An 18706-nucleotide genomic window follows, 5' to 3' on the forward strand; every position below is an offset into this window, starting at 1 on the left:
CTCTTCAAGGTCTGGGGGACCTTTGCCTCTTCCTCTTTCATTTTTGCTTCTTGGCTGATAAGTAATTTCAGTGTACCATGTGTTCCTGCCATGGGCAGTCTTAAGCCCCCCAAAAAAGAGGTCACTCAGTCATAGACATGAACCTAGAAAATGGTGAGCCATAGCCAGGCCCTGGTGGCTCATGCCTGTAATCCTAGCTACTTAGGAGGCTGAGACCTGAGGAGAGCAGTTCAAAGCCAGCCCAGGCAGGAAATCTATGACTCTTATCTCCAATTAGCTGCCAGAAAACCAGAAATGGCACTGTGGCTCAAAGTGGTAGAGTACTAGCCTTGAGCTGAAGAGCTCAGGGACAGCACCTAGGCCCAGAATTGAAGTCCCACAAACGACAAAAATAACAATCTGTGAGCCAGACTGAGTATTGCTCAAGTGATAGAACACCAGATGTGAGCAAGAAAGTGGAGTGAGAATACAGGCCCTGAGTTCTAGCTTATACCAGCACACAAGCACATGTGTGAGCACACATACACACACAAAATGGTGAGCCAAAATAAACCTATTCTCTTTAGAAGTTAACTATCTCAATTATTTAGTTACAGTAACAGAAAATTGACTAATATACAACATCATGAAAATAAACAATACACTGCTTTTGGGGGGTTCTTTCCACAAATACTTAACATTTTAGGCCTTACTATTGCCTCAATTGTATTAAAATTTAACAATTATAGTCTCTTCTCAAAAGTACCTAATACCTTCACATGCAATAGGTACATCAATAAATGTTTCATGAATCATCATAAACATTTGGTAGTATTAGACAAATTGTCATTAAATGCAATCAGTCTTCCACATCCACATGTTTCAAATAAACGGATTCAGTCACCTGCAGATTACCAATGTTAAAAAAGAAAATGCAACTGAACATGTAAAGAATTTTAGTGTCATTATCCCTCGGCAATACAATGTAACAACTATTTACATCACATTTTCTACGTATTAGGTATTATAAATCATCTAGGAAAGATTTAAAGCAAAGCATACAGGAGGATAGGCAAATACTACACTATTTTTATATACGGGACTCTAACACCTTCAGATTTTGTGTCCTCAGGGGTGGTAGAACCAACCCCCAAAGATATCAAGGAATACCTTTAAGACATATTTTGGAGTTATCATAAATATCACATACTAATTAGAACAAATACCTCCTCATAACTGTATTTTTACATGCAATGTAATAAATATTCTAAAATATTCTAATCCCTAGATTAGCTGATTTTGCTTACCTGATCAAAAAGAAGCCTAAGTTGCCTTTCAGACTCACCAACCCACTTGCTCAAACAATCTGCTCCTTTTCGCATAAAGAAAGCCACCTTTTTATCTCCTTGACTGCATTCATTAGCTAATGCTCTGGCAACCAAAGTTTTTCCTGTGCCAGGAGGGCCATAAAACAAACAACCTCTAGAGAAATAAAAAAAGAAAGAAAATTAATATTATCATCATTTATAAACAATATTAAAGTGCATCTCTCCTTGCATATAATTTTGGATTAATATACAGTGTAATTATTAGCAATGATACCAATTATGACCAGTACACTAACCAATTATGACCAGTACACTGTTTTACAGTATATAAACTAATTTTTTACTTTTCTGTGTCCTCAAAACAACAAGCTAGATAGGTGTGGGCAAGATTAAGGGGGTAAGTACCCACAGTATCTATCATACAAAAAACAAAGACAAAAACAAGCTTTCTTGATGGTGTAGAAGTTAAAATTTGTACTAAACATGGGCCAGGAACCAGTAATCCTAGCTACTTAGGTGCCAGAGAACTGAGTATCATAGTTCAAAGCCAGTCCAGGCTGGAAAGTATTTGAGAATCTCCAAATTTGTCACAAAAAAAACAAGAAGTGAACCGGGCACCTGTGGCTCATACCTGTAGTCCTAGCTACTCAGGAGGCTGAGATCTGAGGATCACGGTTCAAAGCCAGCTCAGGCAGGAACATCTGTGAGACTCTTATCTCCAGTTAAACCACCAGAAAATCGGAAATGGTACTATGGCTCAAGTGGAAGAGCACTAGCCTTGAGGTGAAGCATGCAGGGAGAGGGCTCAGGCCCAGAGTTCAAGCCCCATCATGGACCCAAAAAAAAAAAAAAAAAAAAAAGCAAGAAGTGGAGCTGTAGCTCAAATGGTAGAGTACACAAAAGCTCAGGGAAGCACCCAAGCCTAGGACCAGCTCCCTGTAGGGTGAAGATACTGAGTCCAGCCTAGGCAAAAAGTATGTGAGGCCAATCTCAACAAACAAGGTTCAAACCTGTAACCCTATCTACACAGGAATCATCAGTAGAAGGATCAGAGTCCTAGTCCAGGGAAAAACAAATTAATAGAGTGTCTCCTATGTAACCAAGGCTGGCCTTAAACTTGCCATCCTCACCAGGCACCAGTGGCTCACACCTGTAATCCTAGCTACTCAGGAGGCTGAGATCTGAGAATCACAGTTCAAAGCCAGCCCGGGCAGGAAAACCTGTGAAACTCTTATCTCCAATAAACCACCAGAAAACTAGAAGTGGCACTGTGGCTCAAGTGGTAGAGGACTTGCTTTGAGCTGAAGAACTGAGGGACAGCGTTCAGGCCCAGCTTTCAAGCCCTATGACCAACACACCAAAAAAAAAAAAAAAGCAACCTTGCCATCCTCCCTGCTTCAGCCTCCTAAGTACTAGAATTTCAGATAGGCATGTGTCACTGTACCTAGCTAGGTGGAATTGAAGAGGATAACTCATAGTTTTAACTTTCTCCCAATGCTACACTTCTTTGATAGTTTTGAAAGAACTGATAATGATTTTTTTTAATTAATGTGAAAGCATACAAAAGATGAGATGTTATTTGGATTTTTTTAAGTCAGGGGCTGGGAATGTGGCTTAATGGTAGAGTGCTTGCCTAGTGTGCATGAAGCCCTATGTTCAATCCCTCAGTACGACATAAACACAAAAAGCCGGAAGTGGTGCTATAGCTCAAGTGGTGCTGTAGAAGGCAGCCTTGAGCAGAAGCAGCTCAGGGACAGTGCCTAGACCCTGAGTTCAAGCTCCAGAACTGGCAAAAAATAAAAAAATTATAGGCCAATATTTGATCCATCAGATAAAAATTATTTTCCACATCCTTTAAAACACATGGAAAGCTGGGCGCTGGTGGTTCATACCTGTAATCCCAGCTACTCAGGAGGCTGAGATCTGAGGATCACCATTCAAAGCGAGCCTGGGTAGGAAAGTCTATGAAACTCTTATCTCCAATTAACCACCAGAAAACCAGAAGTGGTACTGTGGCTCAAGTGGTAGAGGAATCACTTTGAGCTGAAGAGCTGAGGGACAGCACCCAGGCCCAGAGTTCAAGCCCCACAAACAACAACAACAACAACAAAAATATGGAAAATAAGTCAGAATTTTACCTGAGTAAAAAAACTTTTTCAATGAAGGTATCCATCATTTTAAATACAACAGTCTAATATGTATATCTTTTATTATGTCCAATCTCCTTTCACAATTTCTCAGCATTTTCTAAAATAACCACCTCATGATCAAATCTGTTCATAAAAGTAATTTATCAAGATGGGAGCTGGTGGCTCATGCCTGTAATCCTAGCTACTCAGGAGGCTGAAATCTGAGGATCACAGTTCAAAGCCAGCCCCGGCAGGAAAGTCCATGAGACTCTTATCTCCAACTGAACAACAGAAAACTGGAAGTGGGGCTGTGGTAGAGCACTGGCCTTGAGCTGAAGAGCTGAGGAGCAGTGTCCAGGCCAGGAGTTCAAGCCCCACAACCAATTAAAAAAAAAAAAATCAAGATTTCTTCTACTTCAGAAATAATACATCAAGTCAAAGAAATACTGTAATCAATTTATGCTTTCAAAACTAAACAGTACATAATATCAAACTCAATGCTATTAAGAAATCAAATTCAGGAAAATCTACAGTCATCCCTCACTATGACACAGTTCATTTATTGCAGCTTCACTGTATTTTTTTTTAATATTGCGAAATAACAATAAGAGAGCTGTGATATAGGGAGGGAGGACTAATGCTGCTACTTTGCAGATTTCCACTTATTGCGGAGATCTCTGGAACTTAACTCCTGCAATAAGTGAGGGATCACTATATTTGAGGAATCCAGATGTACATTCAGGGCCTACATGAACGATTTTAGGGCTGCAGATGTACCTCAATAAAAGACCACTTATCTAGCATATACAAGGCCTTAGGTTTAATCTTACCACTACAAAAAAGAAAAAGATTTCATCATGTGCTTGACTATGAAGTTCAAAAAATAAAAATGCCTAAGAAGACAGAAATAAATTCTAATATAATTTCATTCTTATTGTTACTAAAACAATAATCACTACTAATTAAATGAAATTTGACAAGTTAACATAGTACAATAACAAAGATTTAAGTTATAACATACCTTGGAGGCTGAATTTTAAATTTTTCAAAAATTTCTGGATATAAAAGCGGGAATACCACCATCTCCTTTAGAGCATGAATATGATGGCTCAATCCACCTATGCTATCAAACCGCACCTTGAAAAGAAAGAAAAACCTTGCATATAAAATAATTTCATGTTTTGAGAATTGTTTGAGTTTAACAATTCAGAAATATATGGCTTCAGAAGTTTTTTAACTATATACAAAAATAATTGTACAAAAATAAAGTCAACAGAAAAATGTAAGTTAATATTGGGTTAGATATAAGCTACCATTCATTCTTTTTTTTTTTGGGGGGGGGGGTCAGTAGTGGGGCTTGAATTCAGCCTGTGTGCTGTCCCTCAGCTCTTCAGCTCAAGGCAAGCACTCTACCACTAGGAGCCACAGCGCCACTTCCAGTTTTCTGGTGGTTTATTGGAGATAAGAGTCTCACGGACATTCTTGCCTAGGCTGGCTTTGATCCTCAGATCTCAGCCTCCTGAGTAGCTAGGATTATAGGCGTGAGCCACTGGCACCCGGCTTTCTCTACTTCTTTCTGTTACAATACTTAAAATGTCCACGATAAATATAATATCACGGAAAAATCTAACCTAGAAATAACAGAGGTTAATTTTAAGAGGAGCTTAATTTTCTTATGGTATCAAATTTTGGTGTGTGTGCTGATCCTGGGGCTTAAAAATCAGGGCCTATATGCTGCTTTGCTGAGCTTTTGTGTTCCAGGGTAGCCTTGAGCCACAGCTCCACTTGTGGTTTTTTTGGTGCTTAACTGAAGATAAAGTCTCACAGACTTTTCTGCCCAGGCTGGTTTTGAACCACTATCTTCAGACTTCAGTCTCCTAGTAGCTAGGATACAGGCATGAGTCATTGGTGCCCAGCTTTATGTTATCTAATTTTAAGGAAATTTGTTACTCTGATTGGCTGTCAAGAGACATCTAAAATAAACAGATTTAACAGAGAAGGATATTGGTTAGCCAATAAACAAAGATCTTAAGCTATGATATTCAGAAAATGTACTATCTTCTAAGAATTCTGGATTTTTTATTTTTATTTTTTGGCTCAGTCATGGGGTTTGAACTCTGGGCCTGAGCACTATCCCTGAGCTCTTTAGCTCAAAGCAAGCACTCTACCACTTGAGCCAGAGCACCACTTCTGGTTTTCTGGTGGTTTATTGGAGATAAGAGTCTCACAGACTTTCCTACAGCAGGCTGGCTTTGAACCACGATCCTCAGATCTCAGCCTCCTGAGTAGTAGGATTACAGGCGTGAGCGACCAGCACCCGGCTGGAAATACTTAATGCTCTGAATTTTTTTTGATTGTCAATAAAATATTGGATTCTATGACTTTAGACTGCAGTTAAAATTTCATTTTCAAATATATAATTAAGTCTAATTAGGACTAGGAATGTGGCTTAGTGGGTAGAGTGCCTGCCTACCATGCACAAACCCTGAATTCAATTCTTCAGTATCACATAAACAGAAAAAGCCGGAAGTGGCGCTGTGACTCAAGTGGTAGAGTGCTAGCCTTGAGCAAAAAACTCAGGGACAGTCCCAAGCCCTGAGTTCAAGCCCCAAGACTAGCAAAAAAAAAAATCTAAGCCGGGCGCTGGTGGCTCATGCCTGTAATCCTAGCTACTCGGGAGGCTGAGATCCGAGGATCGAAGTTCAAAGCCAGCCTGGGCAGGAAAATCTTATCTCCAATAAACCACCAGAAAACCTGAAGTGGCACTGTGGCTCAAGTGGTAGGGCACTAGCCTTGAGCTGAAGAGCTGAGGGACAGTGCCCAAGCCCAGAGTTCAAGCCCCACGACCGACAAAAAAAAAAGTCTAATTAATAACTCCTTGTAATAACTATGAGGAAAAAATATATATTTTTTAATGCAATAATCTTTCTCCAAATTGTAGCCCCAAACTATTAACAATGAGAAATATCTACACTGTCTTCAGAATGTTCTATTTTCATGCCACATGCCCAGGATACAATCATCATTCTTCAAAGCAGCTTTGACAATCTTTTTATTGATGACACATATGTAAATTTCTAGCCCAGATACTTCCACCTTAATGCCAAACCCAAATCTTAATGCCAAACCCAAATAACTGCCAACAAGTCACTTCCATTTTCTTTTTTGATGGTTGTATGGCTTGAACTTAGGGTTTGGGAGCTGTCCCTGAGCCTCTTTGTTCTCAAGGCTAGAGTTCTACCACTTAAGCCACAATGTCACCTCCAGTTTTTAAGGTTAATTGGAGCCTCATAGGGACTTTTCTGCCCAGGCTGGCTTTGAACCACAATCCTCAGATCTCAGTCTCCTGAGTAGCTAGGATTAAGGCATAAGCAACCGACCACCAGCTCAACAAGGTACTTCTACTTATAGTATGTGACAGATTCCTATATATGTCTACAATTAATCAAACCATCTTCTCCTTTTTTCATTTTTTTTGTCAGTCCTGGGACTTGAACTCTGTGCCTGAGTGCTGTCCCTCAGCTCTTCAGCTCAAAGTTAGTGATCTACCACTTAAGCCACAGCACCACTTCCAGTTTTCTGGTGGTTTATTGGAGATAAGGCTCTCAAAGACTTTCCTGGCTGGGCAGCCTTTGAACTGTGATCCTCAGATCTCAGCCTCCTGAGTAGCTAGGATTATAGGCATAAGCCACCAGGGCCAGGCTTAAATCGTCTTCTCCTTTATTCCTTCTGTATGTACTCTACTTCAGATAATGGAGCCTTACATTTTCTATCCAGTCTACCCATTATTGACCTATTCTCTTTTTTTTTTTTTTGTCCAGTCAAGGGGCCTGAACTCTGGGCCTGGACACTGTCCCTCAGCTCTTCAGCCCAAGGCTAGCGCTCTACCACTTCAGCCACAGAGCCACTTCCGTTTTTTTTCTTTTTTGCTTATGTGGTGCTGAGGAATTGAACCCAGGGCCTCATCCATGCAAGGCAAGCTCTATACCACTGAGCCACCTTCCCAGCCCTGACCTATTCTCTTAATCTAGTAACCTATACAATAGCCTCAATTTCTTTCTGTTATTCTGTGAAAACATTACTTCACTAAATTCTGACGTGTTTCTTTGCTTCCCTTAAATCCATTAACAACATTATAGTCAAAGTTAATTACATAAAATGCAAATCTGATTATGAAATCAAAAAGCTTCAACAATAGCCTATTGCTTTCCATTGATTCATCATCTGTTCTATGTTCCAGTGAATGGAATGAATAAAATGAAAAGCCTATACATCATAAGTGAGCAGGGTTCCAAAATATATACATGAAAACAACAATACCAGTCATATCTAGAGTGCTTACTCATGTGGTGCTTTAGAAACAAGAAAAAAAGTGCTAGGAAGGTGGCTCATTGATAGAGCACTTGCCTTGCATGCCTGAGGCCCTGGGTTCGATTCTTCAGCACCACATAAGCAAAAAGAAAAAAAGCCGGAAGTGGCGCTGTGACTCAAGTGGTAGAGTGTTAGCCTTGAGTTGAAGAGCTGAGGGACAGCGCCCAGGCCCAGAGTTCAGGCCCCACGACTGTACCAAAAAAAAAGAAAGAAAGAAAGAGAGAGAGAGAGAGAAAGAAAGAAAGAAAAAAAAAAACTTAAAAAAGAATATGTCAGGCACTCGTAGTTCACAGCTGTAATCTCAGGAGACTGAGATCTGGGGACTGAGGTTCAAATCTATCCTGGTCAGGGAAGTTTGTGAGACTCTTATCTCCAATTTCTCACCAAAAAGCTAGCTGTGGCTCAAGTGGTAAAGTTCAGGGACAACACGCAGACCCTGAGTTCCAGCTCCAGAATCAGAAAAAACAAACAAACAAACAAAAAATTACTCTTAAAAAACTTTTTACAGGGCTGGGAAGGTGGCTCAGTGGTAGAGCGCTTGCCTTGCATGCCTGAGGCCCTGGGTTCGATTCCTCAGCACCACATAAGCAAAAAGAAAAAAGCCGGAAGTGGTGCTGTGGCTCAAGTGGTAGAGCGCTAGCCTTGAGCTGAAGAGCTGAAGGACAGCACCCAGGCCCAGACTTCAGGCCCCATGACCGGACCCAAAAATAAATAAATAAACAAAAACTTTTTACAAAACTTACTGATTTATCAATGTTCATTGGATCAACATCAGCCAAGCTTGCGCCCACTTTCACACGTTCTCGGAGAATACCACTCGTTAAGTCTTCTGCTCTGAAGTTCATAGGCAAACATCTGAAATTTATAAAAACACAATAATAGCTTTGAAAGTCTTATGTTTTAATGTCAAAAACTCTACATTTTCTCTTAACCCAGAAACTTTTCCTAAATTTTTGTACTGTATCATAGATATTGCTTATATCATGTATAAAGTGGTTACAGATAAGGCTTTCTCAAAGAAAAATAATATAAATATTTATTGGTATTTATTAGCCTTCCAATATTAGTAAAGAAAATTGTTTTGGTGTGCTCTATTTGTAAACATGTACTCATTGTTTTTCTCATTGTTTTCATGGTAATTTTTCATTATTAAATTTTTAAGTGTCCTATTTCATGAAACAATGTGGAATATGTATAGATTCTCCTCATTCTCCCTACTATTCTTTCTGATTCAATACTGTAAGCTTTTGGTTTGTTTGTTGCTGGTCCTGGTCCTTGAACTCAGGGGCATGGGCTCTGTCCCTGAGCATCTCTGTGCTCAAGGCTAGTGCTCTACCACTTGAGCCACAACACCACTTCTGGCTTTTTCTGTTTATGTGGTACTGAAGAATCGAACCCAGGGGCTTCATGCATGCTAGGCAAGCATGCTACCACTAAGCCACATTCCCAGCCCAATTCTTTTTAATTGACCTAAAATGAAGTTGTTAGATAAAGCAAACAACATTATCAATCTATTTTCCCAAACAGCTCAATTCACTCCAATTTTGAATAATATGAGTGTCTATGTTGGGAACTTGATACTCAGTTTGATAATGTAAGTAGGCTGATCTTTAAGAAATGGGACCTCGCCTGGGACCCTGTGGTCACTGGAGCATACTCTCAAAAGAAACACTTCACATTAAGCCCATGTTAAACACATGGTCTCAATCTCCGGCTTCCAGTTCATGTGCCTCCCCATCATGGTGATATTTTTCATGATGTAATGCAGTCAGGAAGGCCCTTGCCAGAAACAGTAACATTCAGTTTGGACTTCTAGCCTCCAAATTGCGAGTTAAATAAAACTTCTTTTCTTTATAAACTTTCTAGCCTCTGGAACTTCGTAACAGTACCCAGATATGGGTTAAAACAAGTAAACACCAACATATACCATAAACCACCTCAAAAAAGTATAGCTTCTATGATGATTATAACTTCACTGATATTTCTGAATCTTAATGTACCTTAAAAATATATTCTCAAAGTAGATTACTAAGGCTGGAGATGCACCTCAGTGGTAGAGCATTTGTCTAGCATGGGAAAAGCCCTAGGTTTAATTTCCAATACCATAAAAAAATAAACAAAAGGGGGTGGGAAGGTGGCTCGGTGGTAGAGTGCTTGCCTGGGTTTGATTCCTCAGTACCACATAAGCAGAAAAAGCCAGAAGTAGTGCTATGGCTCTAGTGGTAGAGTGCTAGCTTTGAGCTGAAGAGGTGAGGGACAGTGCCCAGGCCCTGAGTTCAGGCTCCATGACCAACAAAAAATAAAATAAAAAATAATAATAATAAATAAAAGAACCTAAAAAGTAGACTATCAGAATATAACAGATTTAAAAAGTTTTAATTCCTTTCATTTAAATTTAGATTTTAGTTAGATAGAACAGAGTGTTTCTAAAGTCCAACTATTCAGGAGGCTGAGACTGAAGGATACTTGAACTCAGGAATTTAATGCTAGCCTGTGCAACAGAAATAGGCTATATGAATGGATAGATGGATGAATGAACAAGTAAATGATTACTCATAGACTGAGTAATTAGAGCAAAGAGTTCTAATGCAAGATTTAAAAGTAGGAATCAAATCAGTATATTAGTCAAGCAAAAAATTACAGTGATTATCACTATTGGCAAAATTCAAGTATAGATAACATGTTTAAAAAAAAAAAAAAAAGAGCCAGGTGCCAGTGGCTCACACCTGTAATCCTAGCTACTCAAGAGGCTGAGGTTTGAGGATCGCGGTTCAAAGCCAGCCCAGGCAGGAAAGTAGATGAGACTCTAATCTCCAATAAACCATTAGAGAACGGAAAGTGGTGCTGTGGCTCAAGCAGCAGAGCACTCGCCTTAAGCTGAAGAGCACAGGGACAGCACCCAAGCCCAGAGTTCAAGCCCCACGACTAAACAAAAAAAAAAAAAATTGTCCTTCCTTTTTCTACAACAGAAATAATACTAAAAAAATTTCACTAACCTGTTCCTTGCTCTTGCCATGCTCTTAGATTTTCTTCTTTCAAAGCGTTCTTCATCAGAAGAAGTGGTATCACTGCTATGAATGGCATGTTTCTTCCTCCTATTGGAAGACAGCAAAAATCTTAAAGCCATTGCAATAGTAAATCATTTTTTCAATTTTTTTTTTTTGGAGCGGGAGGAAGCAAGGGGTAAAGTGGTGGCTTTGAATTTCAATCCCAGGCATCTTCTTCCATTACAAAGCTACAAACAAGACTTGAAATTAGTTTTTTGTTGTTGTTTTTAGTTTGGTGGTGGTGGTGGTGGTGTGGGGCTTGAACTCTGGGCCTGAGCACTGTCCCTCAGCTCTCCAGCTCAAGGAGAGCACTCTACCACTTGAGCTACAGTGCCACTTCCGGTTTTTCTGGTGATTTATTTGAGATAAGTCTCACGGAGTTTCCTGCCCGGGCTGGTTTTGAACCGCGATCCTCAGATCTCAGCCTCCTGACTAGCTAGGATTACAGGCATGAGCCACCCGCGTCCAGCTTTGAAATTAGTTTTTTTTTTTTAAATACATTATAAGTATCATACCTACAACATCTACCTCAAGACAAAATCCATTCATTAACTCTCTCAGCAAATATTTAGTATCTCTGCCTTCATGTAGTTTACATCTAACAAAGAATAAAAGTAAGTTTTGAGGAGAAAGAATAAAATGAAGAACATAGCCACAATTTTTCAAATAGGGTAGTAGTACAAAGCAACTCATTAAATTTATTCAATTTTAGAAAATATATCATTGCTTAAATAACAGAATAATAGAAAAAAACCTTGCCACATTTTTTTTTGGGGGGGGAGGGCCTAGGCACTGTCCCTGAGCTCTTCAGCTCAAGGCAAGCCACCTACCACTTGAACCACTGCACCACTGTGAGATAAGAACCTCACAGACTTTCCTGCCCTGGCTAGCTTTGAACCATGATACTCAGATCTCAGCCTCCTTAGTAACTAGGATTACAGGTGTGAACCACCAGTGCCCAGCTTGCTTGCCACTTTTTTAATTCTTTTTTCCAAACAATGAAAATCAGTCTCCAAATTTATAAACTAAATAATCTATAAAACTAAACAAAACCTCCCACTTAAGATTTCTACTGCATATGAATTTCTGATTAAATACATAAAATATTTTTTAATTTAAAAAAGTTTGGGGCTAGGAAGGTGGCTCAGTAGTAGAGTGCTTGCCTTGCATGCATGAAGCCCTGGGTTCAATTCCTCAGTACCACATAAGCAGAAAAAACCAGAAGTGGAACTGTGGCTCAAGTGGTAAAGTGCTAGCCTTAAGGGACAGAAATAGGAGTAACTCAACATGTATCTGGCAAAACAGATTTTAAACTAAAATGACACAGAAGAAAAGAAGGCTAATTCACATTAACAAGTGGGAAAACCCAGCAAGTGGAAATAACAATCATTAATATATACATACCAAATGTTGGTACAACAAGTTCTGGGCTTACAAGCATGGAGAGACTCCAGCACAGTAATGGTGGGAGACTTCAATGTCTTCACTGTCACCAATAGAACAACTCATCCAGAGCTGGGTGCTGGTGGCTCATGTCTGTAATCCTAGCTACTCAGGAGTCTGAGATCTGAGAATTGTGGTTCTAACCTAGTCCACGAAGAAAAGTCTAAAAGACTCTTAACTAAAATTAAGCAGCAAAAAGTCAAAAGTAGAAGTGTGACTCAAGTGGCAGGAGCCAGCCTTGAGTGAAAAAGCCAAGAGAGAGTGCAAGGGCCTGAGTAATTCATCCAAACAAAACAATAAGAAAACCTCAGAAACTGGACACCACAGATCAAATGGATTTAACCAGTATCTACAAAATATTTCATCTGGCAGCTGCACAATACACATTCTTCTTGGCAGCCCATAAAACTTTCTCAAAAATAGATTATATTTTAAAATGTAAAGCAAGACTTGGCAAATTAAAATGATCATTTATACTCTATCAGACCTTAGGAATAAAACTAGAAGACTACAGAAAATATTCAAACAAATGGATACTGAACAATACTTCCTTAAATGACCATTAGGTCACTTAAAAAAATAAGTGGAAAAACAAGGTTCTGAGAATTTAATGAAAATGAAAATACAACTAGAACCTTTGGGATAGTGCTGAAAGAAGTTTATAGGTATGAGCACCTACATTTAAAAAAAAAAAGACAGACAGACAGAGAGAGATCACAAATAACCTACTAATCATGCACCTGTATCTCCTAGAAAAACCAGAACAGGTCAAACCCAAAATTAGCAGAAATGACGAAATAATAAGAATCACCAGGTGCCAATTTTACTTAGAAGGTTGAGATCAAAGTCAGATTAGACAGGAAAGTCCATTAGATTTTTTTTTTCCAATTAGCCACCAAAAAGCTGAAATGGCTGGCACTGGTAGCTCACGCCTATAATCCTAACTACTCAGGAGGCTGAGATCTGAGGATCGAAGTTCAAAGCCAGCCCAGGCAGGAAAGTCTGTGAAACTCTTATCTCCAATAAACTACTGAGAAAAAGCTGGAAGTGGTATTGTAGCTCAAGTGGTAGAGTTCTAGCCTTGAGCACAAAGAGGCTCAGAGACAGCAAAAAAAAAAAAAAAAAGCTGAAGTGGAGCTATGGCTCAAATAAAACAAAACACAAAAAACTTAGGGTGAGCTGGCACCAGTGGCTCACACTGTAATTCTAATTACTAAGTAGGCTGAAATCTACTTCAAGGCCAGCTCAGGCAGAATAGTTTAATAGATTCTATCTCCAAATAATCAGAAAATTTTAAAAAGCACAGGTACCAGTGGCTCACATCTATAATCCTAGCTACTCAGGAGACTGAGTTAAGGATCATGGGCTCAAAGCCAGCCCCAGCAGGAAAGTCCATGAGATTCTTATCTCCAATTAACCACCAAGAAAACTAGAAGTAGAGCTGTGGATCAAAATAGTAGAGCAATAGTTTTGAGCAAAAATAGCTTTGGGACAGTGGTCAGGTCCTGAGTTCAAGCCCTTTTACCAAAAACAAAAGAAACAAATTTTTAAAAGTGCAGGTTTAAGTGGTAGATCACAAGCCTAAAAAAAAAGATCTGAGAGGGTGGAGGGAATTAATTAGGGCAAAAATAAACAAAATTGAGACTTGTAAAATTACTAAAAGAATCAAAGAAATAAAAAGCTGATCCTCTGAAGAAATAAGTAAGGTCAACAATGTCCTAGTTGACCTGACCTAAAGGAAAAGGAATGAGATCCATATTAATAAAATTAGAAACAAAAGCAAAAAGCTGGCACCACTGGTTCACCCCTGTAATCCTAGGTACTTAGGAGGCTGAGATCTGAGGATCACAATTCAAAGCCAGCCCAGTCAGGAAGGTCTATGAGAGTCTTATCTCCAATTAACCACCAGAAAACCAGAAGTGGCACTGTAGCTCAAAGTGGTAGAATACTAGGCCTTAATTAAGATAAAGAGCTCAGGAATAGCACCCAGGTTTTGAGTTCAAGCCTCACAACTGACAAAAAAAATTGGAAACAAAACAGGGAATGAAACCAAATGACATCCAGAGGATCATAAGGGAATACTTTGAAAAATTATATTCAGATAAACTTGAAAATCTAGAAGTGAATACATTTCTACATCCAGTTTACCAACCAAAATGGAAGCCATTTACACAGATGTTTAACAAGCAATGAGACTCAAGTACTAAATTCTGTAAGACCTTTAAAGAACACCAAGATTAAAATTTTTCCACCAGAAAAAATGTAACGAAAGCTCCCAAACTCATTCTATGAATTCATTATTATACTTGACCCAGAACAGACAAGGATATAACAAACAAATCATAGACCTATCTCTGATAAATAGATAAAAATATTCTCAGGCTGGGAAGTTGGCTTATGGTAGAGTATTTGCCTTGTATGCATAAGGCCCTGGATGCGATTCCTCAGTACCACATAAGCAGAAAAAAGCTGGAAGTGGTGCTGTGGCTCAAGTGGTAGAGTGCTAGCCTTGCGCTGAAGAGCTGATGGACAGCGCCCAGGCCCAGAGTTCAGGCCCCACAACCAACCAAAAAAAAAAAAAATTACATGATCATCTCAATTGATGAAAAATAATGTTTTGACAAAATCAACATCCTACCTAGTTAGAATCATGCACTTGACATTAGCCTAGGCTATACAATGAGACACTGACAAACAAATGGATGAGAGATTGGAGGAAGGGAAGAAGGGAGGAAGGGAGAAAGGGGGGAAATGAAGGGAGGAAAGGAGGAGAGAGAAGAGAAAGGAGTGGAGAGGAGGGGAGGGGAGGGAAGGGCAGGGGACAAGAAAGAAGGGAGAGAGACAATCTAACTTACCTGATATGGCTTCTTCTTGCTGGAGACCTGTGAATATCAAACAGTGTATTTTCCCTCTTTTTTTGATGAGCTGGTACTAAAATGAAGAAAAAATGAGAAAAATAGTAATTAATAAATTAAAGGAAGAGCGACTCATGTTCACTTTCATAACAGAACCTAGACAAGTATTTTTAACTTCCAAATTGTTTAGAAGTATAACAAAAAAAATCTATGTTAATATTATTAAACTGAAAACCAACATTCTAAACGGAATTTACTTAATATCTGTGACTGGCTAGACAAAGATTTCTTAGCTACATCTAGAAAATCACAACCCACAACAAAAAATTGTGGAGAACAGAGTAAAACAAAAATAGGACTGTTGGGGCTGGGAAGGTGGCTCAGTGGTAGAGCACTTGCCTTGCATGCACGAGGCCCTGGGTTCGATTCCTCAGCACCATAAGCAAAAAGAAAAAAGCTGGAAGTGGCACTGTGGCTCAAGTGGTAGAGCACTAGCCTTGAGCTGAAGAGCTGAGGGACAGCGCCCAGGCCCAGAGTTCAGGCCCCACGACTGGACCCAAAAAAAAAAGAAAATAATCATTGAAAAGGTAGGAAGGAAGGTTTTACATTACTCACATTACACCTCTCCCAACTTAGATGTGTAAAGAGACTTATTCCACTTGGAGGACAGAGATGTAACTAACTATAGGACTTTGCCTTTATCCTCAATACCAGCCCACCACAGTAAAGCAGTATCCATAGACTTCCTCCTCTCATCCCTAGACATCAAGACAATTGACTTACCCAATCATGGAAATTTCCAAGTTGGAAACCCTTAACTATTAGGGGATGGCCTCAAGGCCCATCCTACAACACTGCCAATCAACTACAATAGCCAAGCATTTTGAATAACGAATGAATAATATAAAAACCACTCTGAATAACAGGAAAGCTTTAGTAGTTGTGAATTTTAGGCATACTCTAATGTTGCATTAACCTTAGGAGCCATGGGCTTTTGTTGCACCTCAGTGCTATACTAGCCTAAGTGGCCATGGGATTCCAGCCCAGCATTGTGTCTGGTGGTCTGGAACTTAGGGACATAACCTACAACAGGTATAGCAGCCAGGGACAGCACTAAACAGCCTGCCCCAAAAAATCTGCAGACAAGGATATTTCCAGAAAGTCAGATTATAGAGATTTGAAAAGTACCAATTGGAAAGCAGTATGGCAGGGGCTGGGAAGGTGGCTCAGTGGTAGTGCTTGCCTGGCATGCATGAGGCCCTGGGTTCGATTCCTCAGCACCACATAAGCAAAAAGAAAAAAGCCGGAAGTGGCGCTGTGGCTCAAGTGGTAGAGCACTAGCCTTGAACTGAAGAGCTGAGGGACAGCACCCAGGTCCAGAGTTCAGGACCCATGACCAGACCCAAAAAAAAAAAAAAAAAGAAAAGAAAGCAGTATGGCAATTCCTCAAAAGACTCCACATAGAGCTCCCCTATGATCCAGCAATCCCACTTTTGGGCATTTACCTAAATGAAGACCATACTAAAGCTACCAGCACAGCTATGTTTATTGCAGCATTATTTACCATATCTAAGATGGAACCAACCTAGATGCCCCTCAGTAGATGAATGGATCAAGAAAATGTGTGTGTGTGTATGTGTGTGTGCGTGTGTGTGCGTGCGTGTGTGTGTGTGTAAAATGGAATTCCATGCCTCCATCAGAAAGAATGACATCACCTCATTTGTTAGGAAATGGAAAGACTTGGAAAAAATTATATTAAGTAAAGTAAGCCAGTCCCAAAGAAACATAGGTCCCATGGTTTCCCTTATTTGCAATAACTAGTATATGTCTGAGACAAGCAGAAAAGGTCAAAAGCTAAGTACATATGACCAGATAAGATGATGTTAAGTAAAATGAACCCCAAGATAGGGACACAAATGGTTTTTTTTTCTTGCTATTGTTTCTAACGTATTTATAATGTACCATGTGATTTTTTTGTTTCTTTGTATGTTCCTCTCCGACGGTATAACCCGTTTTCACTGTATTTGATATCGGTGTCCTGCATCTTGTATATACACTTCTCTAATTTGGGGAGGGGAAGAGAAAAAACAAAATGCTTAAATAGGGATACAGGTTGACCCATTGAAACAATGAGATGTACAAGACATTATGTTGAAAAACAAACTTTACAATTTAGGTGGGGGGGAGTATAGTTGTGAGGTGGGAGGGAAGGGAAGGTAGAGGAAAAACAAAGGAGGAGGCAACAATGCTTGATAGGAAATGTACTTATTACCTTGCTCATGTAACTGTAACCCCTCTGTATTTTTACAATAAAAAAGTATTAAAAAGTACCAATATGCACATATCAATGTACAACCACAAAGATCAAAACAAATCAAAAAAATACCAGCAAATGGACAAAGTATATACAAAAGTGATTGATTTTAAAGACACAGAGATATATAAGCTGCCTGAGAGAATCTGAAGGTAGTTTAATAAATTTGAAGAAAATATAAAGAAACAATTCATTAGAATAAGCCAAACAGTAAATGATAAGAATAAAAAAAAAAAATTGAAGTAATTTGTAAAATGTCAAATTCTGAAGCTGAAAAAAATGGACAAACTGAAAAGCAATAGAGTATCAGTGGCAGAACTGATCAAGAAGAAAAAAAAATCTGAGCCGGGCGCTGGTAGCTCACGCCTGTAATCCTAGCTACTCAGGAGGCTGAGATCTGAGGATCTCGGATCAAAGCCAGCCCGGGCAGGAGAGACCGTGAGACTCCTATCTCCAATAAACCACCAGAAAACCAGAAGTGGCGCTGTAGCTCAAGTGGTAGAGCGCTCGCCTTGAGCTGAAGAGCTGAGGGACAGCACCCATGCCCAGAGTTCAAGCCCCACAACCGACCAAAAAAAAAAAGAAAAAGAAAAAAGAAAAAAAAATCTGAGTTTATACTTATTATTACTATAATTAGTATTGAAGTACTAGGGTTTGAACTCAGAGTTCTCATACTTGCTAGGCAAGTATTCTACTATTTGATCCTCTCTACCTGCTTAGAATCTATAAATTCAAAGATAGACTATTTGGACAGCATCCAAAGAGTACATGTATGAGCCACTGTTGTTCAAGGAGTAAAAAGGATAAAAGAATAGAAAGCTTACATACATTAAAATAATTATTCAAGCCTCAGTGGCTCATCTCTATATGCCTAGATACTTAGGAATCTGAAATCTAAGGACTATGGTTCAAAGCCAGCCTGGGCAAAAATGAGACTGTTATCTCCAATTAAATGCCAGAAGTGAAGGTATTGTTCAAATGGTAGAACTCAGGAAAAGGATGAGACCCTGAGTTCAAGCTCCAGTACTATTACAAAAAGCAACATAACATAATGTAGTAATAATAGTAATAGCAGAGAACTTTCAAAAACCCATAAAGAGATATTATCGGGTATTGTGAGGGCAAATATTATCAATCAAATTCAATCCAGACCATCCCAATGGACACTATAATCAAACTAGCAAAAATCAATGACAATGAGATAACTCTGCAAGCCACATGAGAAAAGACGTAAATTACG

The 18706-nt window shown here is 39.3% G+C and overlaps 1 protein-coding gene across 4 annotated transcripts in view; it reads right to left on the reverse strand.

The window, feature by feature from the left end:
- Atad2b (ATPase family AAA domain containing 2B) overlaps nucleotides 1-18706 on the reverse strand; it is a 141213-nt gene that overhangs the window by 87520 nt on the left and 34987 nt on the right. For all 4 annotated transcript variants that reach the window (XM_042696647.1, XM_042696648.1, XM_042696646.1 and 1 more), the window contains exons 8-12: nucleotides 15153-15228; nucleotides 10804-10902; nucleotides 8551-8662; nucleotides 4458-4573; nucleotides 1287-1461 (exon numbers count right to left, since the gene is read on the reverse strand). In XM_042696647.1, the coding sequence (XP_042552581.1) occupies nucleotides 1287-1461; nucleotides 4458-4573; nucleotides 8551-8662; nucleotides 10804-10902; nucleotides 15153-15228 (578 nt within the window). The remainder of the gene's footprint in view (nucleotides 1-1286; nucleotides 1462-4457; nucleotides 4574-8550; nucleotides 8663-10803; nucleotides 10903-15152; nucleotides 15229-18706) is intronic.

The sequence above is a fragment of the Dipodomys spectabilis genome, unplaced genomic scaffold, assembly GCF_019054845.1.
Source record: "Dipodomys spectabilis isolate Male_0828 unplaced genomic scaffold, ASM1905484v1 ptg000210l, whole genome shotgun sequence".
In the NCBI taxonomy this organism is placed as follows: domain Eukaryota; kingdom Metazoa; phylum Chordata; class Mammalia; order Rodentia; family Heteromyidae; genus Dipodomys; species Dipodomys spectabilis.